The following is a 22719-nucleotide window of genomic DNA, read 5'->3' as shown; positions in this document are numbered from 1 at the left end:
ATATATTTTGTCTTAAGGACCAATTAGCCATCCTGCTTCATGGTCACTTGCTTGTTGAGGCTCAGGTTCTGAGGAAATGGAGCATCCCTGTATCCGAATCATACAATGTTAAAAGCTTAAAGGTCTACACGCAAAGTCCATTATTGGACATGAAAGGCATACTACACTTGGTGTGCGTCTGATTTTCTCCATGGGACAAATTCTCTCCCTTTTGCAGTGGGGTCTGGATCAGCATTCGGCTCTCAGAAGTATCAAGTGTCAGGTTTCTGCTCTTCTGTTCTGTTTTAGAGATTATTGGCCTCTCATTCATGGATTAAGACATTTGTACAGGGGTCTCCCATGTAGCTCCCCCTGTGAATCCCTCCATACTCCCCCCCATTGTTCAGATGTGTTTCAGATTATGAGAGTCTTCCTCTTAGCCACTGCTTCTTTCAGGAATACTAATACCCTTTTTGTAATTGTAGTATGCTGGTAGTTTGAAGGGGTTATCCTGGACTGGCCTACAGTGTTTTGTCTTGCAATGTCCAATCCTCCTGTAGGAAGCAGTAAAGCCCAAAGGTTAAAGTGATTGTAAAGTTTTTTTTTGTTTTTTTTAATAACAAACATGACCCATAGAGCAGCCCTGATCCTCCTCTTCTGAGGTCTTCCGCTGGATCCATGCAAGCCGCTTGCTATGGGCCACTCATTGCAGTCCCCCACTCTCTCCTCACAGGCTGTGATTGACAGCAGCAGGAGCCAATGGCTCCCAGTGCTGCCTCTATATCCAGTGATGAGAGGCAAAGAAAGGGGAGAGCTGCGGCCCTCGAGCACAGCGCTGGATCGAGATTGGTTTCAGGTAAGTATTTAGGGGGGCTGAACACAGAAGGTTCTTTTTTTTTAAATAACAAGCATGTTATACTTTGCACAGAGCAGCCCTGATCCTTCTCTTCTGGGTATTATGCACCGATTAACCATAACTTTATGACCACGAACCGGTAATAACATTGATTATCTTGTTACAATGGCATCTGCCCATCAGCAGGTACACTGCTAAAACGATCCCCTGTAACCTGCTGACAAACTTGTGTTGTGTTCAATCACAGCACAGATTGGCAGGAGGCCCACTTAAGCCCCGGACCATTTTGCTGGTCAAAGACCAGGCCACTTTTTGCGATTCAGCACTGTGTCGCTTTAACTGACAATTGCGTGGTCGTGCGACGTGGCTCCCAAACAAAATTCACAGCCTTTTTTTCCCACAAATAGAGCTTTCTTTTGGTGGTATTTGATCACCTCTGCGGTTATTATTTTTGCGCTATAAACAAAAATAGTGTGACAATTTTGAAAAAAATGCAATATTTTTTACTTTTTGCTATAATAAATATCCCCCGAAAATATATTTCAAAAAAAAAAAATTTTCCTCAGTTTAGGCCGATACTTATTCTTCTACATATTTTTTGTAAAAAAAATCGCAATAAGCATTTATTGATTGGTTTGCGCAAAAGTTTTATTGTCTACAAAATAGGGGATAGTTTTATGGCATTTTTATTAATAATATTTTTTACCAGTAATGACGGCGATCAGCGATTTTTATCATGACTGCGACATTATGGCGGACACATCGGACACTTTTGACACATTTTTGGGACCATTGTCATTTTTACAGCGAGCAGTTCTATAAAAATTCACTGATTACTGTGAAAATTACACTGGCAGTGAAGGGGTTAACCACTAGGGGGCGCTGTAGGGATTAAGTGTGCCCTAGTGAGTGCTTCTAACTGTAGGGGGGATGGGCTGTGTGTGACATGATAGTGATCACAGTTTCCGATTACAGGAAGCTGTGTTCACTGTCCTGTCACTAGGAAGACTGGGGAAATGCTTGTTTACATCAGCATTTGCCCCTTCTTCCTCACCGTGACACGAACGCAGGACCCACGGTCGGAGTCACGGAGCTTACGTCAGGCGCACGCGCATCCATATATACGTCCTTTTGCTTACCCGTGCCTTTCTGCCGACGTATGTCTGCGTGCGGTGGTCGGCATGTGGTTAAACAGGAAGTTCACCCGTACGTTGCGGTGCCTGGGGCTGCCACCTGTCAGCAGTAGATGTACTTCTAGGGGTCAGCAAGATGTTAAAGGAGCTGCCACTGACAGCGTTGTGCCAGATACCACAGCATACCTTCTGAGGTCTACTGGAGTTCATCCCTCAATGGGTTATGGTGGGTGGTCATAATGTCATAGCTTATTGGTGTATGTCCAACTTCGATGAAATAATGGGCTCAACTGAGTAGAATAACTGCTGCTCTATGTTTGCAAGCCACACCTAGTAATTCTAGAAAATTATGATTGCACTTTGCTAATTAATATTATAATGATAACTGCAGCTTACTGTAAACTATCCCTAAAAGTATAACCTTTATTACAGTAGCTGGAGAATTGAAATCTCTGCCCAAAAAAACACCATTGTGACCTGCTTGCTTCAAGGTTCCTTTCAGACCTTTCTGCTCTGGTGCAGTGCATTAACAATTTGTGTGGTGCTGTGAAGGACCTCAATTTTTTGGTACATTAGGCAGCCCATTCTAATGAATAGACTGCTTTAATACAACACACATTAACACGCAGTGTAATGCGCACATGCCAAGGCAACTATATAGTGCACTGTAGTGCCATCTAAGGCTGGATTCACACGAACACATGCATGGTGCACTAGGGTGTGTTGTAGTAGCATACATATTACTGCAATGCATACAGTAAGTATGAAGATGGTCATAAGCATTGATAATAGACATGTTTTCAAGGGCATATGTTATCATTACCTTTAAGACTTTCTTCTTACTCGCCAGGTCCACTCCCACCAAGTAACCTCTCAGCAGTGCTTGTCACGACCAGCACTGTTCACCTAAACTGGGACACTCCTCCAGTTAACTCAGTGGATGGTTACACGCTGAATGTCACACACAATCATAGTACAAAGAGTCGTTATATACCAAATGGGAAGATGACATCATACACTGTCCGAGACCTGCAGCCTGGTCAGAGATACAGGATCACGGTGACAGCACTACGCAATACCCCACAAGGGCCTGTGAATAGTGATCCCAAGACCCTACGTATACAGACAGGTAAGTATAGGACATTTTTGATGCTTTTATGCTTTGTGGAGTATTTATTCTGTATTTTTATGGGTGTTTTGCACATGCATTTTACTGCAATATGCATGCAAAATATATAGCAGTCACATCGCAAGGCATGAAAATTGCTCAAATCCAAGTTAAAAATAAATAATTTCATAAATAAAAATAGAGCCTGTTGTGGGAACAGAAATGTATGTATTGCTGGTATTTTCCATGTATCTTACAGTGCAAAGGGATGGGCCTCAGGAGCGTCGCTGGTCTCCACCCAGAGTATTAAGGAACAGACCCCCACCACAGACTCCTCCAGAAGTTCGAATGCTGACAGAAAGAGGCCCTCCTCCTGCAGAGGGTCCACAAGCACACAGGTCAGGTGACTCATAGCTACATTATAGGGGAATTCAGTAAAGCTGTAACAACAATTTTCTGGAGGTAGTTCCCTTACAAACTACTAATGCCTAATTCAGGCAAACAATTGTGGTAGTGACGTTAGCATTATGGAAACATGCAGGAAAAATCAGGTAGTTCCTACTACTGCCACTTTAAGAATCTATTCATACAACAGCAACAGCCTCTTAAAAAATGAAGTTCTCAGATTAGAAAAGTGACGGTAATTAGGAAGTACACCAGTGCTCAGACTGGGGTATGTCTGGTGATGTCATTACCCAAATGTAGCACAGCCCATTTTCGGGAAATGAGGAGTATGGTATTGGGGTGGCCGGACGCTAGTTTCCCATCAGGTCCGCCTTACTTTTGATGGACGGTGGATGGCAATGGGAGAATTAGAAAGACAATGTAGGACTTAATAGCAGCTATGGAGTCTGCTTACTCAAGCAGCAGCAAGGCAGACCTGAGGGGGAACCAATCTCTCAGTTCCCCATCAGGCTCTGCCTACTCCACTACAAAACTTGGAGCAGTGGCCAGGGAGCACACAGAGAAAGAAGTGTTCAGTATGGGTATAAGCTGACGGGTACATGAATCGGGCACAAGCCCCAACAGAATTCTAAAGGGTGTTTACTACACTCCTTTATTAAGTCACCCGATTGTCTGTTGGATATATATACTTACTCCTAAATCATTATTTCCTTTTTACATATCAGATTCACAGAGCTGACAGATGGTAGAAAACGTATAACAGCCAGATTCAATCACCATCATAATAAATCCATTAATATCACAAAAGGTTAGTGTGGTCATGGGCAGTGTCAGCTGGTGACATTTTCAAGGTACAATGACATTTTGCATAACCTCCTTATACATCGATACATTTCAGAGCCTGAAGCTCCAATCAGAGTGGAGAACACAGAAGGCTCCCCCATCCCCTTGAGGCAAGCACTACAACTTCATGATCCACAGCAGACACCCAGAGAGGGTAAGTAACTGAGCCATTTTGTTTGAGATATGGAGGTTAATTAAAAGATTTGAGAATGATCACAAATTAAATGATGTGGATATTACCTCGATTATCCAATTGTCAATGCAGATGAAATTAGTATAGGAATTCCTATACTTCCTAATTTAAATAAAAAAATATAGGCTGCAATATATGTAAAGTTTTAGCACTAATTGGAATTCAATGACAAGTCCAAGCATTATGTGGTTTAAGATGTGTAAACTCTGCTAGCATCTCATACTAAACTGGCTGTAATGTCATTTGCATCCATTGCAAATACATAAATATGTTCAAATATTTTATCCTGTAAACATGCTGGATTATACTTGATGTTGGCTATCTTTTTTTTTCAAATGTTTCCAAATGTAATAATTCTATAGGCAATAATGGGCAATATTGATTTGCAAATTTCACTGAATACCAACCTGCGGTTACAGTCAGAGAACTGATATTAAATCCCTAAATCAAAACTAAGACATCTGTCCCAGCCTTTTGTACAGATGTATGCATGTTCCATCATTGAGAAGAATATATGGCCCATTTTAATTTATGTATCCACATAGAAGGACAGATATAGTTATTTGGTGTCACAAGAGTAAGTATAATAAATGAACAGGACAAAATAATTTTCTTTTTACTGTCTGACAGCAGGAGTGCGAAGGGGCTGCCTGGAAACTCCATGTATTAATGGGGGAACCTGTGTGAATGGAGAGGTCTGTGATTGCCCACCCGGGTTCAAAGGACAGCAGTGCCAGCTGGGTATGTATGCTAGAAGTATTTTTTATATATATATATATGTAAAAGAGGAAAACAATGTAATTGCACCTTCCATAAAGTAACAACTTTCACAAACTGTATTCATCTTTCATGTCTGTTAAAAGGGTCAGTCCACCTAAAACTGATATTTTAGTTTTTGATAGATGCTGGGGAATTAAATCAATTGACAAATTCTGAGATTTCTCAGACACTCTTGCCTCGTACACACAACTGGGATTCCTGACGGGAAAAGATCCGTCGGAAATCCCGGGGGGGAAACAGAGAACCTGCTCAGTAACTTTACCCCCGTACACACACACGAGAGGTTTTCCCATCTGGAAAACTCCAATGAGAGTTTTGGTCAGGAATCCCAACCGTGTGTATGCTCCATCACAGTTTTTCCCATAGAAAAACTGCCGGAAAAACATCAGTCGGGAATCCTGGCGGGAAAAAAAGAGAGAGGTGGTTCTCTTTTTTTTGTCCAGCGTTTTTTGGGCAGTTTTCGAGTTGGAAAAACTGTGAGGATCATACAAACAGCTGGGATTCCCGGCCAAAAGCTCTCCTCACAGTTTTCCCGTCGGGAAGCCCGGCCGTGTGTACGAGGCATTAGTTTATGAGATCTCATTGATTGAGTTTCCAGATCTGCACACATGCTATGAACAGTATGATGGGATCCTGCTATCCCTGCTAGATATTTTTTATTGTATTTTATAATATAGATGATGCAACAGAAGAAGTTAAATATACAATTTTGGGAGGGAGGAGATCCCCCACCCCTAGGGCAAATCTGTTTCAGCTGACTGAGCCTCATCTACATGAGGTTGCTGAAATGATGTAACTACTTTGTATGTAGCCGCATTGTTGCCACTGAGAGTGTATGAAGCCTGAGATTCCCTTCCCTTCTTGCAATATGGAATCAGAAGGACTCTACAAAATATTCTTGCCCTTGGAATAACTTCTATTAAGCCCTCTTGTAAATAGGGGGCATAGGAAGCATTTCCAAATACAAGCATGTGTATGGAGGCTCCAGAAGTTTGGTAAAAGTCATCAAGTCTGAATTTAGCCAGGCAACGCTAGATTATTGGCCTAAAAATTCTACTCCACATTCAGAACAAGCATAGAAGTGGAAAGGGAAAAACCTATACCTTGTGCTCCAAAAAAAAAAATATATATATATATATCTATATACACACAGCGGGTAAAATAATTATTGAACATGTCACCATGTTTCTAGGTAAATATATTTCTAAAGGTGCTATTGACATTAAATTTTCACATGTCGGTAACAACCCATGCAATCCATACATACAAAGAAATCACAATAAATAAGTTCAGAAATTAAGTTATGTGTAATACAATGGAATGACACAGGAAAAATAATTGAATGCATGAATAAAGGGAGGTTTAAAAAGGCATGGAAAGCCAAGACACCAGCTGAACTCTATCAGTAATTAGAAAACAATCCTGCCCCTTGTCAGTGCAAATTAATATCAGCTGGTTCAGTCTCAATTGATGGCCTATAAAAAGGTGTAACACAGGAAACATCTAATGATGGGTAAAAGCAAAAAGCTCTCTCAAGACCTTTTTGTTGCAAAACATACTGATTGCATTGGTTATGGAAGGATTTCTAAATGTCTGAATGTCCAGTGAGCACTGTTGGGGCCATAATCTGGAAGTGGAAAGAACATAATTTCACCATAAACTGGCCATGACCAGGTGCTCCTCGCAAGATTTCTGACAAAGGAGTGAAAATAATTATTAGAAGAGTTGTCCAAGAGCCAAGGACCACTTGTGAGGAGCTTCAGAAAGAGCTGGAATTAGCAGGTACAATTGTTTCAAAGTAATACACTCAACTGCCATGACCGGTATGCACACAGAAACTTCATTTCTGAACTTATTTGTTTTGGTTTCTTTATATGAATGGATTGCATGGGTTATTACTGACATGTGGTGAAAATTTCATGTCAATAGCACCTATAGAAATGTATTTACCTAGAAAAATAGTGACCTGTTCGGTAGTTATTTTACCGCTGTGTATAAAAAACAATCGAATTACTGCTGTATGGAGTAGTCTGATGCTAGGCCTACTTTTGGATCTATTAGCAAAACCCATTTAGATTATTAAAGGTCGTATTTAATACTGTCACAAATACTCTGCTGTAAATTTTGCAGTTTGGCTTTCAAAGCCGCTGTTTTATTAAATCATTCATTGCCTCTAGCAAGATCTGGATTGAATTGTCCGGCAGTAAGGGCAATGATGTTACTAAATATGAATATTATTATTGAAGGATAAGCCTGAATTTGTCACTGGAGACTGAATGAGTCATTTGGCTGTGATGGTTGCAGTGCTATTATGGGCTATTATGTGGGCTGTGGCTTTTTTTTATTGGAATATAGAATTGTGTGTTGGTGGAGAGGTTGACACCTTTGTTCTGCAGCCTGCAGAAAGGAGACGTTTGCCTGCACCAGACTGTATTCAGAGACACTGTCACATCCTGTGTGGGAGGGAGGAGTCTGTCATCACATGTAAGTAATTACCTCAACTACATCATCACACCCCCTGGCATCACTTATAGGTTGCAGAACGTGCCGTTACATTAAATGCACATTATAACCACTGAGGCTTTGGCAGGAGACTCCACTATGAATAAAAGCTAACTAATGTACATGTTGTATCAGTCAAAGGCATTTATGATTTCAGCATTCACTCGGTTTCCTATTTCTTAAACTTATACATAAACAGAGGTAAGACTCAGGAGACTTGCACGTTCATGGGTGAATTATTAAGCACATTTTAACACCACATAGCCCAGATTTTACCTACAAAGCCGTCAACATTCACCAACTTCTGTTCTTCACTGGGAATTGAGGAATGTCACATTTGCAAAAAAAAACCTCTTTCTTAGATTCATTATTTGAACGTTGCAAATGTAAGTTTACGTTTAGTACCAAAGTGCTGTCATTTTTTTGGACTTGAGTAGATGTGACCTCGGTACACATACCGTGGCCCCTTTCCACAGGTTCAGTCTAGTGTTTCATTGTAGTCCAGTATGCCTGCTCTAGGGCATTCTCCATATGCCTATAAAAAGAGCTCTCAAGTCATTGACCTAAGTAGGACAGCTTTCAATCACAACCTTGCCACTGTTAAGGTAAGATGTCCCCACTATGAAAAAGGACAGGTTCCCCAGTGGGGTTTTTAGGCAGCAAGAATTGTTACTTGTTGTAGGAAATTACAAAGGCGTACCAGTAGTTGTAAAAAAGTAGAAAAAATATTTTAATAAATCGAAAAAATTGATTGTAAAACAATGAGCTCTGGTACAGTTTAACATTGAGAACACATACATATGATGATATAGCATCAAAATTACATGACATTGATCAACATGATTGGCTGATCTTCAAGTCAAATTGTTCCTGACGCGTTTCGACCCCTGCATGTGGGTCTTCTTCGGAGGAAAAGGTATATGATGCAAACTATAACAGAAAATAAATATATAGTAATGGGATACATAATACATAGTACAGTCTGAATAAAGATAAGTTTTAGAGTGTATAGTTACCAACAATTTGGACCAGAGTAGAGTTAGAGTCCTGAATGATGTCCCCACTAAGGCTCCAGATGATCCTAATGACCCAGTAGGGCAGTTGTTCACAATTGTTTCTTTTCACTTGCTTACACTTAGCAGTTTTTTTACATAAAATTAACCCCCCCTCCACAAATCGGAGTAGAGGGGGTAATAGTGGCACTGAATCATGTTTAATGGGCTGGATGACACTGGCATTTATACTGGTCAGTTCCAGAGAATGTAGCAGTATTGCTGAGCCCCACTCTCCCACCAGTGTATAATCTGCAGCCCATGCTCCTTTCACTCGCTTCTGAATGTGTTTCTCCTCCTCTTACGGCACATTCACTCAATTATTTGTGTGTGTCTCCTCCTTTTCTGTTCCACTCACTCCCTCTGCATTTATCTCTTCTACTCACCATCCAGCATTACTGTTCACTGAGATGCAGATAGCCATGCTGCACAGCATCAGGAATTTACATGGTGCAGGTGGGCTGGTAGCAGCACCATAAAAAACAATGATTCTTTGCTGGCCACATTATGGAAATGCATGATGCTGTGCGCCCCCCCCCCCCCCCAGTCTAACACCAATACTGAATTTTTTCCCATACCTTAAATGTTCTGGAGCTTTATCAATTAAATGAATTCTGCATGGGGCTTCTAATGACTGCAACATTTTCCAAAAGATTTCTTTAATTGATATTCTTTAGCCAAAACTGTTCATTTCACACTTGAAGCCCTGTACACACGACCGGTTTTCATGCCAGGAAAACTGCCAGGAGAGCTTTTGGCCAGGAAAATCGGACGTGTGTATGCTTCCTCAGTTTTCCCAACAGGATAACTTCCGGGAATCCCGGCGGGAAAATAGAGAACCTGCTCTCTATTTTCCCGCCGGGATTTCCAGCGGTTTTAAACCCGGCAGTTTTCCTATGGGGAAACACTGAGAGGGAGCATACACACGGCCTGGATTCCCGGCCAAAACTCTCCCCGCAGTTTTCCCGACGGGAAAACCTCTCGTGTGTACACAGGGAAAGTTACAGAGCAGGTTCTCGGTTTTCCCGTCGGGATTCCCGGTCGTGTGTACAGGGCTTTAAGCGCCTCTGCTGATCAGCTTTGCTAATGTCCTTAGTTACTCAATAAATAGTTCTTCAGTGCAATGCAGCCTATCAAAACCCCGCTGGTGCTTGTCTGAACAAATCAGACTTCACACTCCTGATGTCAAATGGATGCCGTAGTCAGTACAAGATGATTTCTTATAGTTTACTGCATTTAGAATGAAGAACTGCTTATTCAATTAGGCTGCTAATTTGGAGTTGGGTGGCATCACAGACAGACATAAAAAAAAAAAAAACAGGAAAGCAGGCCTTTCAACATCTCCTGAACCCCACTCTGTAAACAAAGCACACATCTCCTAATACATGAAAACAAGTAGCCTACTGATTACTACAGGCACCACATCACACTTCACTTATCTTCAAGTTTTATAAATGGGCCCATTTTGCTTATTCCTTCCTCCACCTCCATTCTTTTATCTTTGCTTCCTTCCAAACATTTAGTGGTAATTGCTTCTGAGCAATTGAGGGCTCATCTCTGTCCTCTCTTTCCATCAGTTAATGAACAATTTAGAATAGTCATGTCCTCTTTTTTTTTTTCAAGTGGCATGTTTTGCAGGTATAGGCGGGTGTACAAGATACAGTATGACATGTGTTCCAGGGAGATCTGTGAAGGAGCTGCCAGAGGTAGACCAAGTGAGTAGGAATGTCCGGTAAGCTTATCACCACCAGCTACTGTATGATTCAGGGACACAATAGATGTGATGTACATTTTACCGCATGTGTAAAATATTAAGTTTTGTATGTGAGCATTCAACTCAGTGACTTTAGTATAAAAATATCCTTCAAACTTACAAATGTGATGATCTGTCACATGACTTACTCTGAAAGTACTTCATGCAGGAAAGTGCTAGTGAAGGTCAGACACTTCTGAATACAAGAAGTAGCCTTTGTTTGAAATGCTTGCATTTGTATGAAATAATAGATTCCCCATCTACAGTGCCTGGAACAAGTATTCGCACCCCTTGAAATTTTCCACATTTTGTCATGTTAAAACCAAAAACCTAAATGTATTTGGATTTTATGTGATAGACCAACACAAAGTGGCACATAATTGTGAAGTGGAAGGAAAATGATAAATGGTTTCCAAATGTTTTTGTAAATAAATATGTGAAAAGTGTGACGTGCATTTGTATTTAGCCCCCCTGAGTCAATACTTTGCAGAACCACCTTTCACTGCAATTACAGTTGCAAGTCTTTTTGGGGATGTTTCTACGAGCTTTGCACATTTAGAGAGAGTGACATTTCTGCCCATTCTTCTTTACAAAATAGCTCAAACTCTGTCAGATTGGATGGAGAGCGTCTGTGAACAGATTGCCACAGCTTCTCAATTGGATTTAGGTCTGTAATTTGACTGTGCCATTCTAACACATGAACATGCTTTGATCTAAACCATTCCATTGTAGCTCTGGCAATATATGTTTAGGGTCATTGTCCTGCTGGAAGGTGAACCTCCGCCCCAGTCTCAAGTCTTTTGCAGACTCTAACAGGTTTTCTTCTAAGATTGCCCTGTATTTGGCTCCATCTTCCCATCAACTCTGACCAGCTTCCCAGTCCCTGCTGAAGAAAAGCATCCCCACAACATGATGCTGCCACCACCATGTTTCAAAGGGGGGGATGGTGTGTTCAGGGTGATGTGCAGTGTTAGTTTTCCACCACACATAGCGTTTTGCTTTTAGGCCAAAAAGTTAAATTTTGGTCTCATCTGACCAGAGCGCCTGTCAGTTTAGGTGGACAGCCATGTCTTGGTAGGTTTGCAGTTGTGCCATACTCTTTCCCTTTTCGGATGATGGATTGAACAGTGCTCTGTGAGATGTTCAAAGCTTGGGATATTTTTTTTTTATAACCTAACCCTGCTTTATACTTCTTCACAACTCTATTACTGACCTGACTGGTGTGTTCCTTGGCCTGCATGATGCTTTTTGTTCACTAAGGTTCTCGAACCTCTGAGGGCTTCACAGAGCAGCTGTATTTATACTGAGATTAAATTACACACAGAAGGACTCTATTTACTAATCAGGTGACTCCTATACCCCAAAACTAAAAGGAGGCCTTGGCCTGCCTGATTTACAGAAATATTTTTATGCGGCCCAGTTGGCCCAACACTCAAGGTTTCACTCCCAACAATCCCAAGCTATGTGGATGTCTATGGAATTTTATTCCTGTAGTCCTGAATCAATATCTCACATTATATGGCTTTCTATGAAAGAGAGACCGGTTATACTATGTCCTACTCTCTCTTTCTCGCTTGAAATATGGGACAGGCTTACGAGATCACAGAAATTCAAGTCACTCCACAATCCACTAGCGCCGTTACAAAAAAATCGAGAGTTCACCCCGGCCCTTACTCCCCTTGCGCAGAGGCATTGCTAGGGGGGTGCGGTCCGCCCCGGGTGACACCCGCTAGAGGGGTGACACCATCCCGATTTTTTTTAGCTGACATGTGGGGGGGGGGGGCGGCTCCCCCCCCGCGACTGCAGCGATGAGCGCCGCGGTACAAGAGGAGGGGGGGTTGCGGGGTGACACCGCAGCACCATCCATCCCCTCCTCTCACAGCCACGGGCTGTTGGCGGTGGTCGGCACACAGGCACAGCCCCCTCCTCTCTGTTTGTGTGTACAGAGGGGGAGGGGCCGAGGGGACCTTCTGTCCATGTGCCGTGGCGCTGCCTGCAATGATCTGAGGTACTGAATGGGGAGGGGGGGGTGTTTGCACCTGGGGGGGATTTCACTGAAGGGGTGGGGGGGATGTACTAAGGGGGTGTTTGCACTGAGGGGGTTTTCACTAAGGGGGGTTTGCACTGAGGAGGGGGTTGTACTAAGGGGGGGTGTTTGCACTGGGGGGTTGCACCGAGGGGGTTTGCACTGAGGGGGGATTTGCACTGAGGGGGGATTTCACTAAGGGGGGGTGTCTGCACTGAGGGGGTGTCTGCACTGAAGGGGGGTCTGTGTAACATGCAGGGGTCAGAGGTGCAGGTGGCTGTGTAATGTAAAAGGGGTGCAGTGATGCAGGGTGCTGTGTAATGTAAAGGGGTGCAGAGGGCTGTGTAGTGTAAAAGGGTCCAGAGGTGCAGGGGGCTATGTGATGTAAAGGGGTGCAGAGGTGCAGGCGGCTGTGCAATGTAAAAGGGTCCAGAGATGCAGGGTGCTATGAGATGTAAAGGGGTCCAGTGATGCGGGGTGCTGTGTAATGTAAAGGGGTCCAGTGATGCAGGGTGCTGTGTAATGTAAAGGGGTCCAGAGGTGCAGGGTGCTGTGTAATGTAAAGGGATCCAGTGATGCAGGGTGCTGTGTAATGTAAAGGGGTCCAGAGGTGCAGGGGGCTATGTGATGTAAAGGGGTCCAGTGGTGCAGGGGGCTGTGTAATGTAAAAGGGTCCAGAGGTGCAGGGGGCTATGAGATGTAAAGGGGTCCAGTGATGCAGGGTGCTGTGTAATGTAAAGGGGTGCAGTGATGCAGAGTACTGTGTAATTTTAAAGGGGTCCAGTGATGCAGGGGGTTGTGTAATGTAAAGAGGTCCAGAGGTGTAGGGTGTTGTGTAATGTAAAAGGGTCCAGAGGTGAAAGGGGCTGTGAGATGTAAATGGGTCCAGTGATGCAGGGTACTGTGTAATTTTAAAGGGGTCCAGTGATGCAGGGGGCTGTGTAATGTAAAGGGGTCCAGTGATGCAGGGGGCTGTGTAATGTAAAGGGGTCCAGTGATGCAGGGTGCTGTGCAATGTAAAGTGGTCCAGAGGTGCAGTTGTGGAGAGGGGTACACAGTAGTAACAAAAAGATATTGAAGGATGCAGAGGTATGCAGGGGGCACAGTGGGGTGTTTTTACATTTTAACGTGGGGGGGGTGCCAGATTTTGGATCCGCCCGGGTGGCAAATGCTCTAGGTACGCCCCTGGCCTATAGGCTCCTGAGATGTGAATTCCGGTTCTGGAGAAAGAGAGGTGGGGGGAGGGGACAAAGAAAAATGGAGAGAAAGAAGAAGGGATAGAACGAACAATAAAGATGGATAGGGAGAGAGAGAAAAGGGGAAGAAAGGAGAACAGAGAGCAAACAGTAGGGTAAATATTTGAAAAATTTTATTGGGGGGGGGGGGTGACACCATATTTTACCGCACCAGGTGACACCAACCCTAGTGACGCCACTGCCCTTGCGTTCGAGTGGTGGACTAACAAGGGCCTAATACCAGGGCTCGACAAAATCCGGGCTCCAGGTCGCAATTGCGACAAGAAATTGTGACCTGGCGCCCGCGGGTAATTGAGGCCGCAAAACCGCGGCCTCAATTACCGGCCGTCGCGGGCCCCCCGCTATCGCGGGGAGTCACAGGATCCTGTGTCTCTGTGCGCCCCCCCAATTGAGGCCGCGGCTTTGCGGCCTTGTGAAGTCCCAAGCTTCCTTCTGTGACCTGGTGCCATCTGGTGGTGGCCGTTGGCATTACAAGTAAAACACCAGTTGTAATGTGTAATTTTTCACTGCCATCTCCTTACCTCTAATTAGAACTCCCCAAACATTATATATTTTTTTTATTATAACACCCTAGAGAATAAAATGGCGATCGTTACAATACTTTCTGTCACGCCGGATTTGCGCAGCGGTCTTACAAGCGAACTTTTTTGGGGAAAAATACACTTTTTTTTAATTAAAAAATAAGACAACAGTAAAGTTATCCCAATTTTTTTTTATATTGTGAAAGATAATGTTACGCAGAGTAAATTGATACCCAACATGTCACGTTTCAAAATTGCGTCCGCTCGTGGAATGCCGACAAACTTTTGCCCTTTAAAATCTCCATAGGCGACGTTTAAAAAAATCTACAGGTTGCATGTTTTGGAGTTACAGAGGAGGTCTAGAGCTAGAATTATTGCTCTCGCTGTAACGATCACGGCGATACCTCACATGTGTGGTTTGAATACCGTTTACATATGCGGGCGCTACTCACATATGTGTTCGCTTTTGCGCGCAAGCTCATCGGGACGGGCACGTTTTCTGGCTCCTAACTTTTTTAGCTGGCTCCTAGATTCCAAGCAAATTTGTCAAACCCTGCCTAATACGAATAGCTGATCCTTGCGACCACAAAGGTATGCTATCCGAACGATCTTTAATAGACAAATATCAAATGCCATCCACTGAAAGCTATAGGTATACTCAAATACATCATTTTGTTCAAACTGTAGCTCGTAAGGGCGATTTAGCAATATTAACGCCCATGGAGCATCTATGTAGTCAATATGACAAAATCAGGGGTCACATATCTGCTATATACACTATTTTGATGCATGTCTCGACTAAACTTAAATATATGCTCCAATGGGAACATGATCTTCAGGAAACCCTTGAACTTGAAGAGTGGCACACAATCTCAGAGATGGCATCACGATCGCTTATCAACACCTCTAAAATAGAGGCCAACTACAAGGTATTGTTGAGATGGCATATGGTGCCGGTTAGATTGGCAACCTTTGTACCCGGAGCCACCTCTGGGTGCTTTAGAGGATGTGGCCAAGTTGGATCCACCTTTCATATATGGTGGACTTGCCCCAAGGTCAGGAGATTTTGGATTAGGGTCTACAATTTTATATACACCCTTACCCAGATTAATCTGATGAAATCCGCAAAACATGCACTTTTGGGTGGTGCGGTGACGGAGGCTTCCAGGACCCAGAGGCGGCTTCTCACATTTATATTCATCTCAGCTAAAATAACTAAAGCCAGGAACTGGAGGTCTGCTGCCCTACCATTTGAACAGCTTAAACACAAATTGTCGTGGCTTATGTTAAACGAACGGTTAACTGCAATGGTACAAGATAAGATGAAATTATTTCATAAAGTTTGGGATTCATGGATTAGATACCTAACAAATGCCCCCGGGATGCTCACAACCTAGATCTCTTCCGCAGAGATGGGTCACTGGGGACGGTGCTGTGGTTCACCCCCCCCTCTCCCTTCTCTGCCCCCTCTATACTTTATTCCCCCCCCCCCCCTATTTTTTTTGATTCACTCCCCCCCATCTTTGTTACAGAAGAACTCTTTAACTATTGGGTTTTGATCTCTGTTATATTTTGTTGTAAAGTTTTTTTTTTGCTCACCCTCGGCGATCCATTGCCGACTTGGGCTATAGTGGGAGATACTCCCGGGACGGGAGGAGCCTGACTCCCCCGATAGTCAGATAGGGACCTGTATTTAGTTTGGAATTTGCGGTTTAGATAGGGATATATACCATAATTCCTTGAGCGGATGTTTTATGGCTCATGTCAGAAAGTGAGAATGGTCCAGTTATGTGGAGGATTCCTTAAAGCGGGGGTTCACCCGAAAAAATGTTTTTAACATTAGTTTGAGTCTAATTATGTGAAGCAGAATCAGTGTTTTTTTTTTAAATCGATGCAGTACTTACCGTTTTAGAGATAGATGTTCTCGGTGGCTTCCGGGTATGATCTTCGGGACTGGGCGTTCCTATTTGATTGACAGCCTTCCAACGGTCGCATACAGCGCGTCACGAGTTGCTGAACGTCGGTGCGGCTCTATACGGCGCCTGCGCACCGACGTTCGGCTACTTTCAGGAACTCGTGACGCGCTGTATGTGACCGTCGGAAGGCTGTCAATCAAATAGGAACGCCCAGTCCCGCAGCCCATACCCGGAAGCTGCGGAGAACATCCATCTCTAAAACGGTAAGTACTGCATTGATTTAAAAAAAAAAACACCCGATTCTGCTTCACATAATTAGCCTCAAACTAATGTTAAAAATAGATTTTTTGGGTGAACCTCCACTTTAAGCCTTTTGGAATATTCAATGTGTGACTCTCTGACTAGGTTGTATATGGTATATTGGAAAGCTGAGATCTTTATACTTTGTATTGTTAGACTTCAATAAAAATTATTGAAACCTAATTAGGCGACTCCTGAAGGCAATTGGTACCACTGGAATTAGTTAGGGGTATCAGAGTAAAGTGGGCTGAATAAAAATGCATGCCACACTTTCCAGATATTGATTTGTAAAAAATGTTGAAAACCATTTATCATTTTCCTTCCATTTTCCATCACATAAAATCCCAATCCCAATCAGCCACGTACGTATACTGCAGATCGGGACATGCAGGCAAAATTACGTTTTTTTTGTTCTTTAACTACTTGCCGACCAGCCGCCGTCATTCTACGGCGGCAGGTCGGCTCTCCTGGGCGAGAGCCCGTAGCTATATGGCGGCTCTTTAAGCGGCCACTAGTGGCGCGCGCGCTCGCCCCCGACTCCCGTGCGTGTGCCCGGCGGGCTCGATCGCGATTGCTCGTTAAACACACAGCTCCCGGTCCTGTCAGGGGGGGGAAATGCTGATCTTCTGTTCATACAATGTATGAACAGAAGATCAGTGTTTCCCCTAGTGAGGCCACCCCCCCCCCACAGTAAGAACACACCCAGGGACATACTTAACCCCTTCCCCTTCCCTTCCCTAGTGTTAACCCCCTCACTGCCAGTGGCATTTTTATAGTAATCCAATGCATTTTTATAGCACTGATCGCTATAAAAATGCCAATGGTCCCAAAAATATGTCAAAAGTGTCCGCCGTAATGTCGCAGTACCGAAAAAAAAAAATCGCTGATCGCCGCCATTACTAGTAAAAAAATATATTAATAAAAATGCCATACAAATACCCCCTATTTTGTAAACGCTATAACTTTTGCGCAAACCAATCAATAAACGCTTATTGTGATTTTTTTTTACGAAAAATATGCAGAAGAATACGTATCGTCCTAAACTGAGGAAAAAAAATGTTTTTTTATATATTTTTGGGGGATATTTATTATAGCAAAAAGTAAAAAATATAAAAAAAATTCTAAATTGTCGCTCTATTTTTGTTTATAGCGCAAAAAATAAAAACCGCAGAGGCGATCAAATACCACCAAAAGAAAGCTCTATTTGTGGGGAAAAAAGGACGCCAATTTTGTTTGGGAGCCACATCGCACGACCGCGCAATTGTCAGTTAAAGCGGCGCAGTCCCGAATCGCAAAAAGTGCTCTGGTCTTTGGGCAGCAATATGGTCTGGGGGTTAAGTGGTTAACATACTGTCACCAGTCAGTGTCCCTCATCACCACCACATCAGTCATATGATGACACTGTACTGCACTGGTGATAGTATGTAATAAAAACAAATTGTATTTAATCTATTAATTTTCAAAAATATTGTGACAGAAAATAACTTTAAAAAACTTGCCATACCACTTACTAAATGCTTCAGACTGTCTACTTTCCAAAAATGGGTCATGTGGGGGGAAATGGTACTGTCCTGGCATTTGGGGGCCTCAAGAAATGAGATAGGCCATCAGGATCATATATATATATACAGTATATACCATAGTTTGTAGACACTACAACTTTCACATAATATGTTTTTTTGTTTTTTAACAAACACATGTAGCAGTATACATTTTTGTATGACAAATTTGATTTTATTGGATATATTTTGCTTTACAGAGACTAAAGTCCCCAGTAAGCCTTGAATATGAGGAGCAGTAAGTAGCTTGGACTTTTTATTTGTTTGCAATACATTCATGTTCTAAACATTGATTAGTGTATTGATCCTAGCAAGAAAACACAATATTAAAAATTGATTGGCTTTTATGAGAAATGCAGATTCTTTTATTTCTTCCAGTATTTACATTTAAAGCCCATCTCCAGACAAGTCTTTCTATTTTCCTAAACTTCTGCTCATGTTTTGCAGAATCCTCCATTTTATTATTTTTTTTGTATCAAAATGATCTTCTCTAAAGTATAAGTGACATCATCACCCGCCTCCATGAATCTTCTTGTGGTGCTAGAGGCGTCTCTGCAGGGTTTCCTACAACCCCAATTCCAAAAAAGATGATTTTTCAAATCCTATAAACTCATATTTTATTCACAATAGAAAATAAAAAACATATCAATGGTTTAAACTGAGAAAATTTACCATTTTAACAAAAAAGAATAAGGATTTTTTGAAATTTATGGCAGCAACACATCTCAAAAAATCTGAAGCAGTTGAAGACATTAGAAGAGGTCAGGTCTCAGCTTTATCCATTATATTCCATACATCTCTGGCATCACACTGTTGTAAAGGCCTTTATATAAGAACTTGTCCATGTTATTCCCCCATTTCAACCCCCTGTGTCTCCCCAGAATCTGAATTTGGCACTTTTGGATCTTAAAGTTAAGATCTTTCTTGATATAAAAGGCTGAGCTGGGCACAGAGCACTTTAAAATATTTATTGGACAAGGAGCACTTTTTTTGAATGAACTGTTTTTCTGTGCATTGGATCAAGTTTTTCACATGTTCAAAAACTGGACAATTTATTTACTAATGAATTGTATGTGGTCCACAATGGATTTTTTTTAATAACCTTGTAATAATAAGTACATGTATAGGACTAATTTGGTAATTCTGCACATAGCACAATTTGATGGTGAATGTGATTTTTATGTAATTTATTGGAAACGGTTGCATAATTGGTAAGCGCTGCATAACATATATACACTATATTACCAAATGTAATGCCTGTCTTTACACGCACATGAACTTTAATGGCATCCCAGTCTTAGTCCTTAAGGGTTCAATATTGAGTCGGCGTCAGCATACCAAGACATTTTGGACAATTTCATGCTCCCAACTTTGTGGGAACAGTTTGGGATGGCCCCTTTCTGTTCCAATATGACTGCGCACCAGTGCACAAAGCAAGGTCCATAAAGACATAGATGAGCGAGTTTGGGGTGGTGGAACTTGACTGACCTGAACAGAGTCCTGACCTCAACCCAATAGAACACATTTGGGATGAATTAGAGCAGGGACTGCAAGTTATACTGGGTAGATCTTTTAGGTCTCTGCTGATGTGAGCTTTGGCCACAAGGTGTTGCAAGCTGTCATTTGAGTGTTTCGGGTCTATTGGTCTCCTGTGGGGCTGTTGCTGCTGTTTGCTATGTTGTTGCCCATCCCTCATTTTTTTGCTTGGGTTTGTCCCATGATATATCATTTATTGTCCTGTTTAATTAGGATAATGGAATTTTTGGCCAGTAAATTCCATTCTATGAGTACACTATTGGCCACAGCTTCATCGCCCTTGCTTATCCTTATTGCTTGTTCGAAAACTGGAGTTTAACAGAGTGGGAAGCTATATGAGGGTGCAATGGGGGTGTGCCCAGTAATCCTTTTATCAGTGTCCATTCACCTGACAGTATGACTTCCTGTCCTATACTGTACACCAAGGTATGGAATTTACTATTTACATTTAATATGTTTGCTATTCCTTTATAGCATGCTGGATATCCATAATACTGCCTTGTGCTTTGAATTCATTCAAACAATGTTAACAAGATTACATTCCTTTACAGACAAAGAAGCATTTTCTGCAACGTGGGGAAGGATTTGAATGTCACACATCCCCATGGGAGACACTGCTGAGCTTGTTTCTCCCCCCCCTACCCAACCTCATGGGACCCTGTAACTTCTGGCAATGTGCAAGACACAGCTAGCACTGGCCTTGTGACACTGCCCCCGGTGACCTGGAGAGATACCTTCCCATGAGTGGGCCGGAATCCTTCTTCTCTTCAGCCAAAGATCTGTAAGACAGTCACTCCTTTAGGCTACAAGTCTGGAAGCAACTGTTCAGTTCATCTGTCAGACAGGCAGAGTACAGGATTGCTGACTCTGCTATCCATCTGGAAGGAATCATTCAGATCATTTACAGTTCACCATCAGGAGCTCATCACACAATCAGCAGATACCAAAAAATGACTCTCCAGAGATCAGAAGAGAGCTGGAAGCACATCTTATCTTATTGTGTATCACAAGGTTCTCTCTAGCCTTGACTGTACAAAGACCGGCAATCTGGTGCGGTTAATCGGATCTGGGAAAGTGGCTTAATACGAGAGACCACAATTTCATATTTCTGTTGCTCTACTTTGTCTTCACATCTCCACATAGAGCCTGAAATGGCAAAACTGCTCATTTGTTTTTGTAGCTTAGAGATGGATAGAAAACATGAAGAATAAAAACTTGACAACACATATCAAGAAGTTCATTCTGCAACCTCTCAAATCATTATAGTTTTTATAGAGACTCTAAAGCCTTTTGTGTATGTGGGATTGGGTCATTTGAGTAAGGAAAGCAAGACTCATCCTTGGCCTCTGACTCCAAGGACAACACCACATTCCACAGAGTAGTAGCAGCAAGTGTGATGCAGACAACGTTATACTTTACAGCAGCCAATGGGGTGAAACCTCCAGGTGAGGTGATGACAATATCCAAAGATGATTGGGCTGTAACGGTGTGTTAAGTTTCGCCTTCAGGCTAGGCGCTTTGGGTTTTATAATAAAACATTTTTATAAAATGCGTTTTTTTTCCCCTTCTTGAAGTCTTCTTTTGGTCAGTCAATGAGTTTCATTAAATAAAAATATACTACATGGCTACAAAACATTACCATAGCAAGAATTAAATATATATTCTAACATAATGACAGATAATGTGATATGTGCACTCTGTGTGGAATTGGTGTCACTTCTTTGTTCCAATTTGGTATATCGGCTATTGTACACAACAGTGCAGCATCCACTGTGGCAACACATACAGTGAGGAAAATAATTATTTGAACCCCTACAGATTGTGTAAGTTTGCCCACTTACAAAGAAATGACGAGTCTAATTTTTTTTATCATAGGTGTATTTTAAATGATAGAAACAGATTATCAACCAAAAATCCCCCCCAGAAAAAAAAAAAACACATGATACAAAAGTTATACATTGAGGTGCAGTTCAGTGAGTAAAACAAGTATTTGATCCCCAAGCAAAACATGACTTAGTACTTGGCTGAGAAACCCTTGTCGGCAATCACAGAGGTAAGATGTTTCTTGTAGTTGGTGACCAGGTTTGCACTCATTTCAGGAGGGATTTTGGTCCACTCTTCTTTACAGATCTTCTCTAAATCCTTAAGGTTTCTTGGCTGTCGCTTGGCAACTCGAAGTTTCAGCTCCCTCCATAAATTTTCTTTAGGATTAGGTCCATGACCCATCTTCAGTGTTCTGGCTGAGGGAAGGGGGTTCTCATCCAAGATTTTACATTACATGACCCATTCATTGGCCCCTCAATGCTTTGACCTCCGTGCTTGACTGTAGGGATGGTCTTCTTAGGGTCATAGCCAGCAATTGTCTTCCTTCTAACACGCAAATCGAGTTCATGTTAAAGAGCTCAATTTGGTCTCATCTGACTATAGCACTTTCTCCCAATCCTTCTTGGAATCATTTAGATGTTCATTGGCAAAGTTCAGACAGGCCTGTACATGTGCCTTCTTGAGGAGGGGGGACCTTGGGGGCGCTGCAGGATTTCAATCTATGGAAACGTATTGTGATACAAATGATTTGTTTGGTGACTGTGGTCCCAACTGTCTTGAGATCATTCACAAGCGCCTCTTTTGTAGTTCTGGGTTGATCCCTCACTTTTCTCACGATAATCCCAACCCCATGAGACAAAATCTTGCATGGAGCTCCACAGGGCCGGCACCAGCATAAGTCAGCTCAGGTGGCCGCCTTAGGGCATCAGGAGAGAGGAAGCAGTAAAGCTAGGGGGTAACTCAAGAAGTGCTTATACTGGCGCCGGCTCTGCTCACACATTTACCGAGCTTCGGCCAACACAGCTGATATGGAGCACAGTGACAGGCAGCACAGCCACGGGCACTGTGAACTTCAGCTGTTGCCACTGTCACGAATTTCCACTTGCTCTCCCACCCCTCCTAGATGGTGTGTTGGGGACAGATTAGGAGACATAGGAACAGAGCAAGGAAAAAAGAG

At 42.5% G+C, this 22719-nt stretch overlaps 1 protein-coding gene across 10 annotated transcripts in view; it reads left to right on the top strand.

The window, feature by feature from the left end:
- Nucleotides 1-21268, top strand: part of SNED1 (sushi, nidogen and EGF like domains 1) — a 247816-nt gene extending 226548 nt beyond the window's left edge. For 6 of the 10 annotated variants that reach the window (XM_040348912.1, XM_040348911.1, XM_040348918.1 and 3 more), the window contains 9 exons: nt 2819-3097; nt 3336-3474; nt 4207-4289; nt 4380-4478; nt 5148-5258; nt 7694-7781; nt 10475-10566; nt 18383-18420; nt 20270-21268. In XM_040348912.1, the coding sequence (XP_040204846.1) occupies nt 2819-3097; nt 3336-3474; nt 4207-4289; nt 4380-4478; nt 5148-5258; nt 7694-7781; nt 10475-10566; nt 18383-18408 (917 nt within the window). In that variant the 3' untranslated portion in view covers nt 18409-18420; nt 20270-21268. Of the gene's footprint in view, nt 1-2818; nt 3098-3335; nt 3475-4206; nt 4290-4379; nt 4479-5147; nt 5259-7693; nt 7782-10474; nt 10584-18382; nt 18421-20269 lie in introns of all 10 variants that reach the window. The other 4 variants (XM_040348915.1, XM_040348917.1, XM_040348916.1 and 1 more) reach the window with 4 other exon arrangements.
- Nucleotides 21269-22719: the final 1451 nt, after the last annotated feature.

This window comes from Rana temporaria, chromosome 4 (assembly GCF_905171775.1).
Source record: "Rana temporaria chromosome 4, aRanTem1.1, whole genome shotgun sequence".
Lineage (NCBI taxonomy): Eukaryota > Metazoa > Chordata > Amphibia > Anura > Ranidae > Rana > Rana temporaria.
The sequence above is the reverse complement of the archived record's forward strand: the minus strand, read 5'-3'. Positions and strand labels throughout refer to the sequence as shown.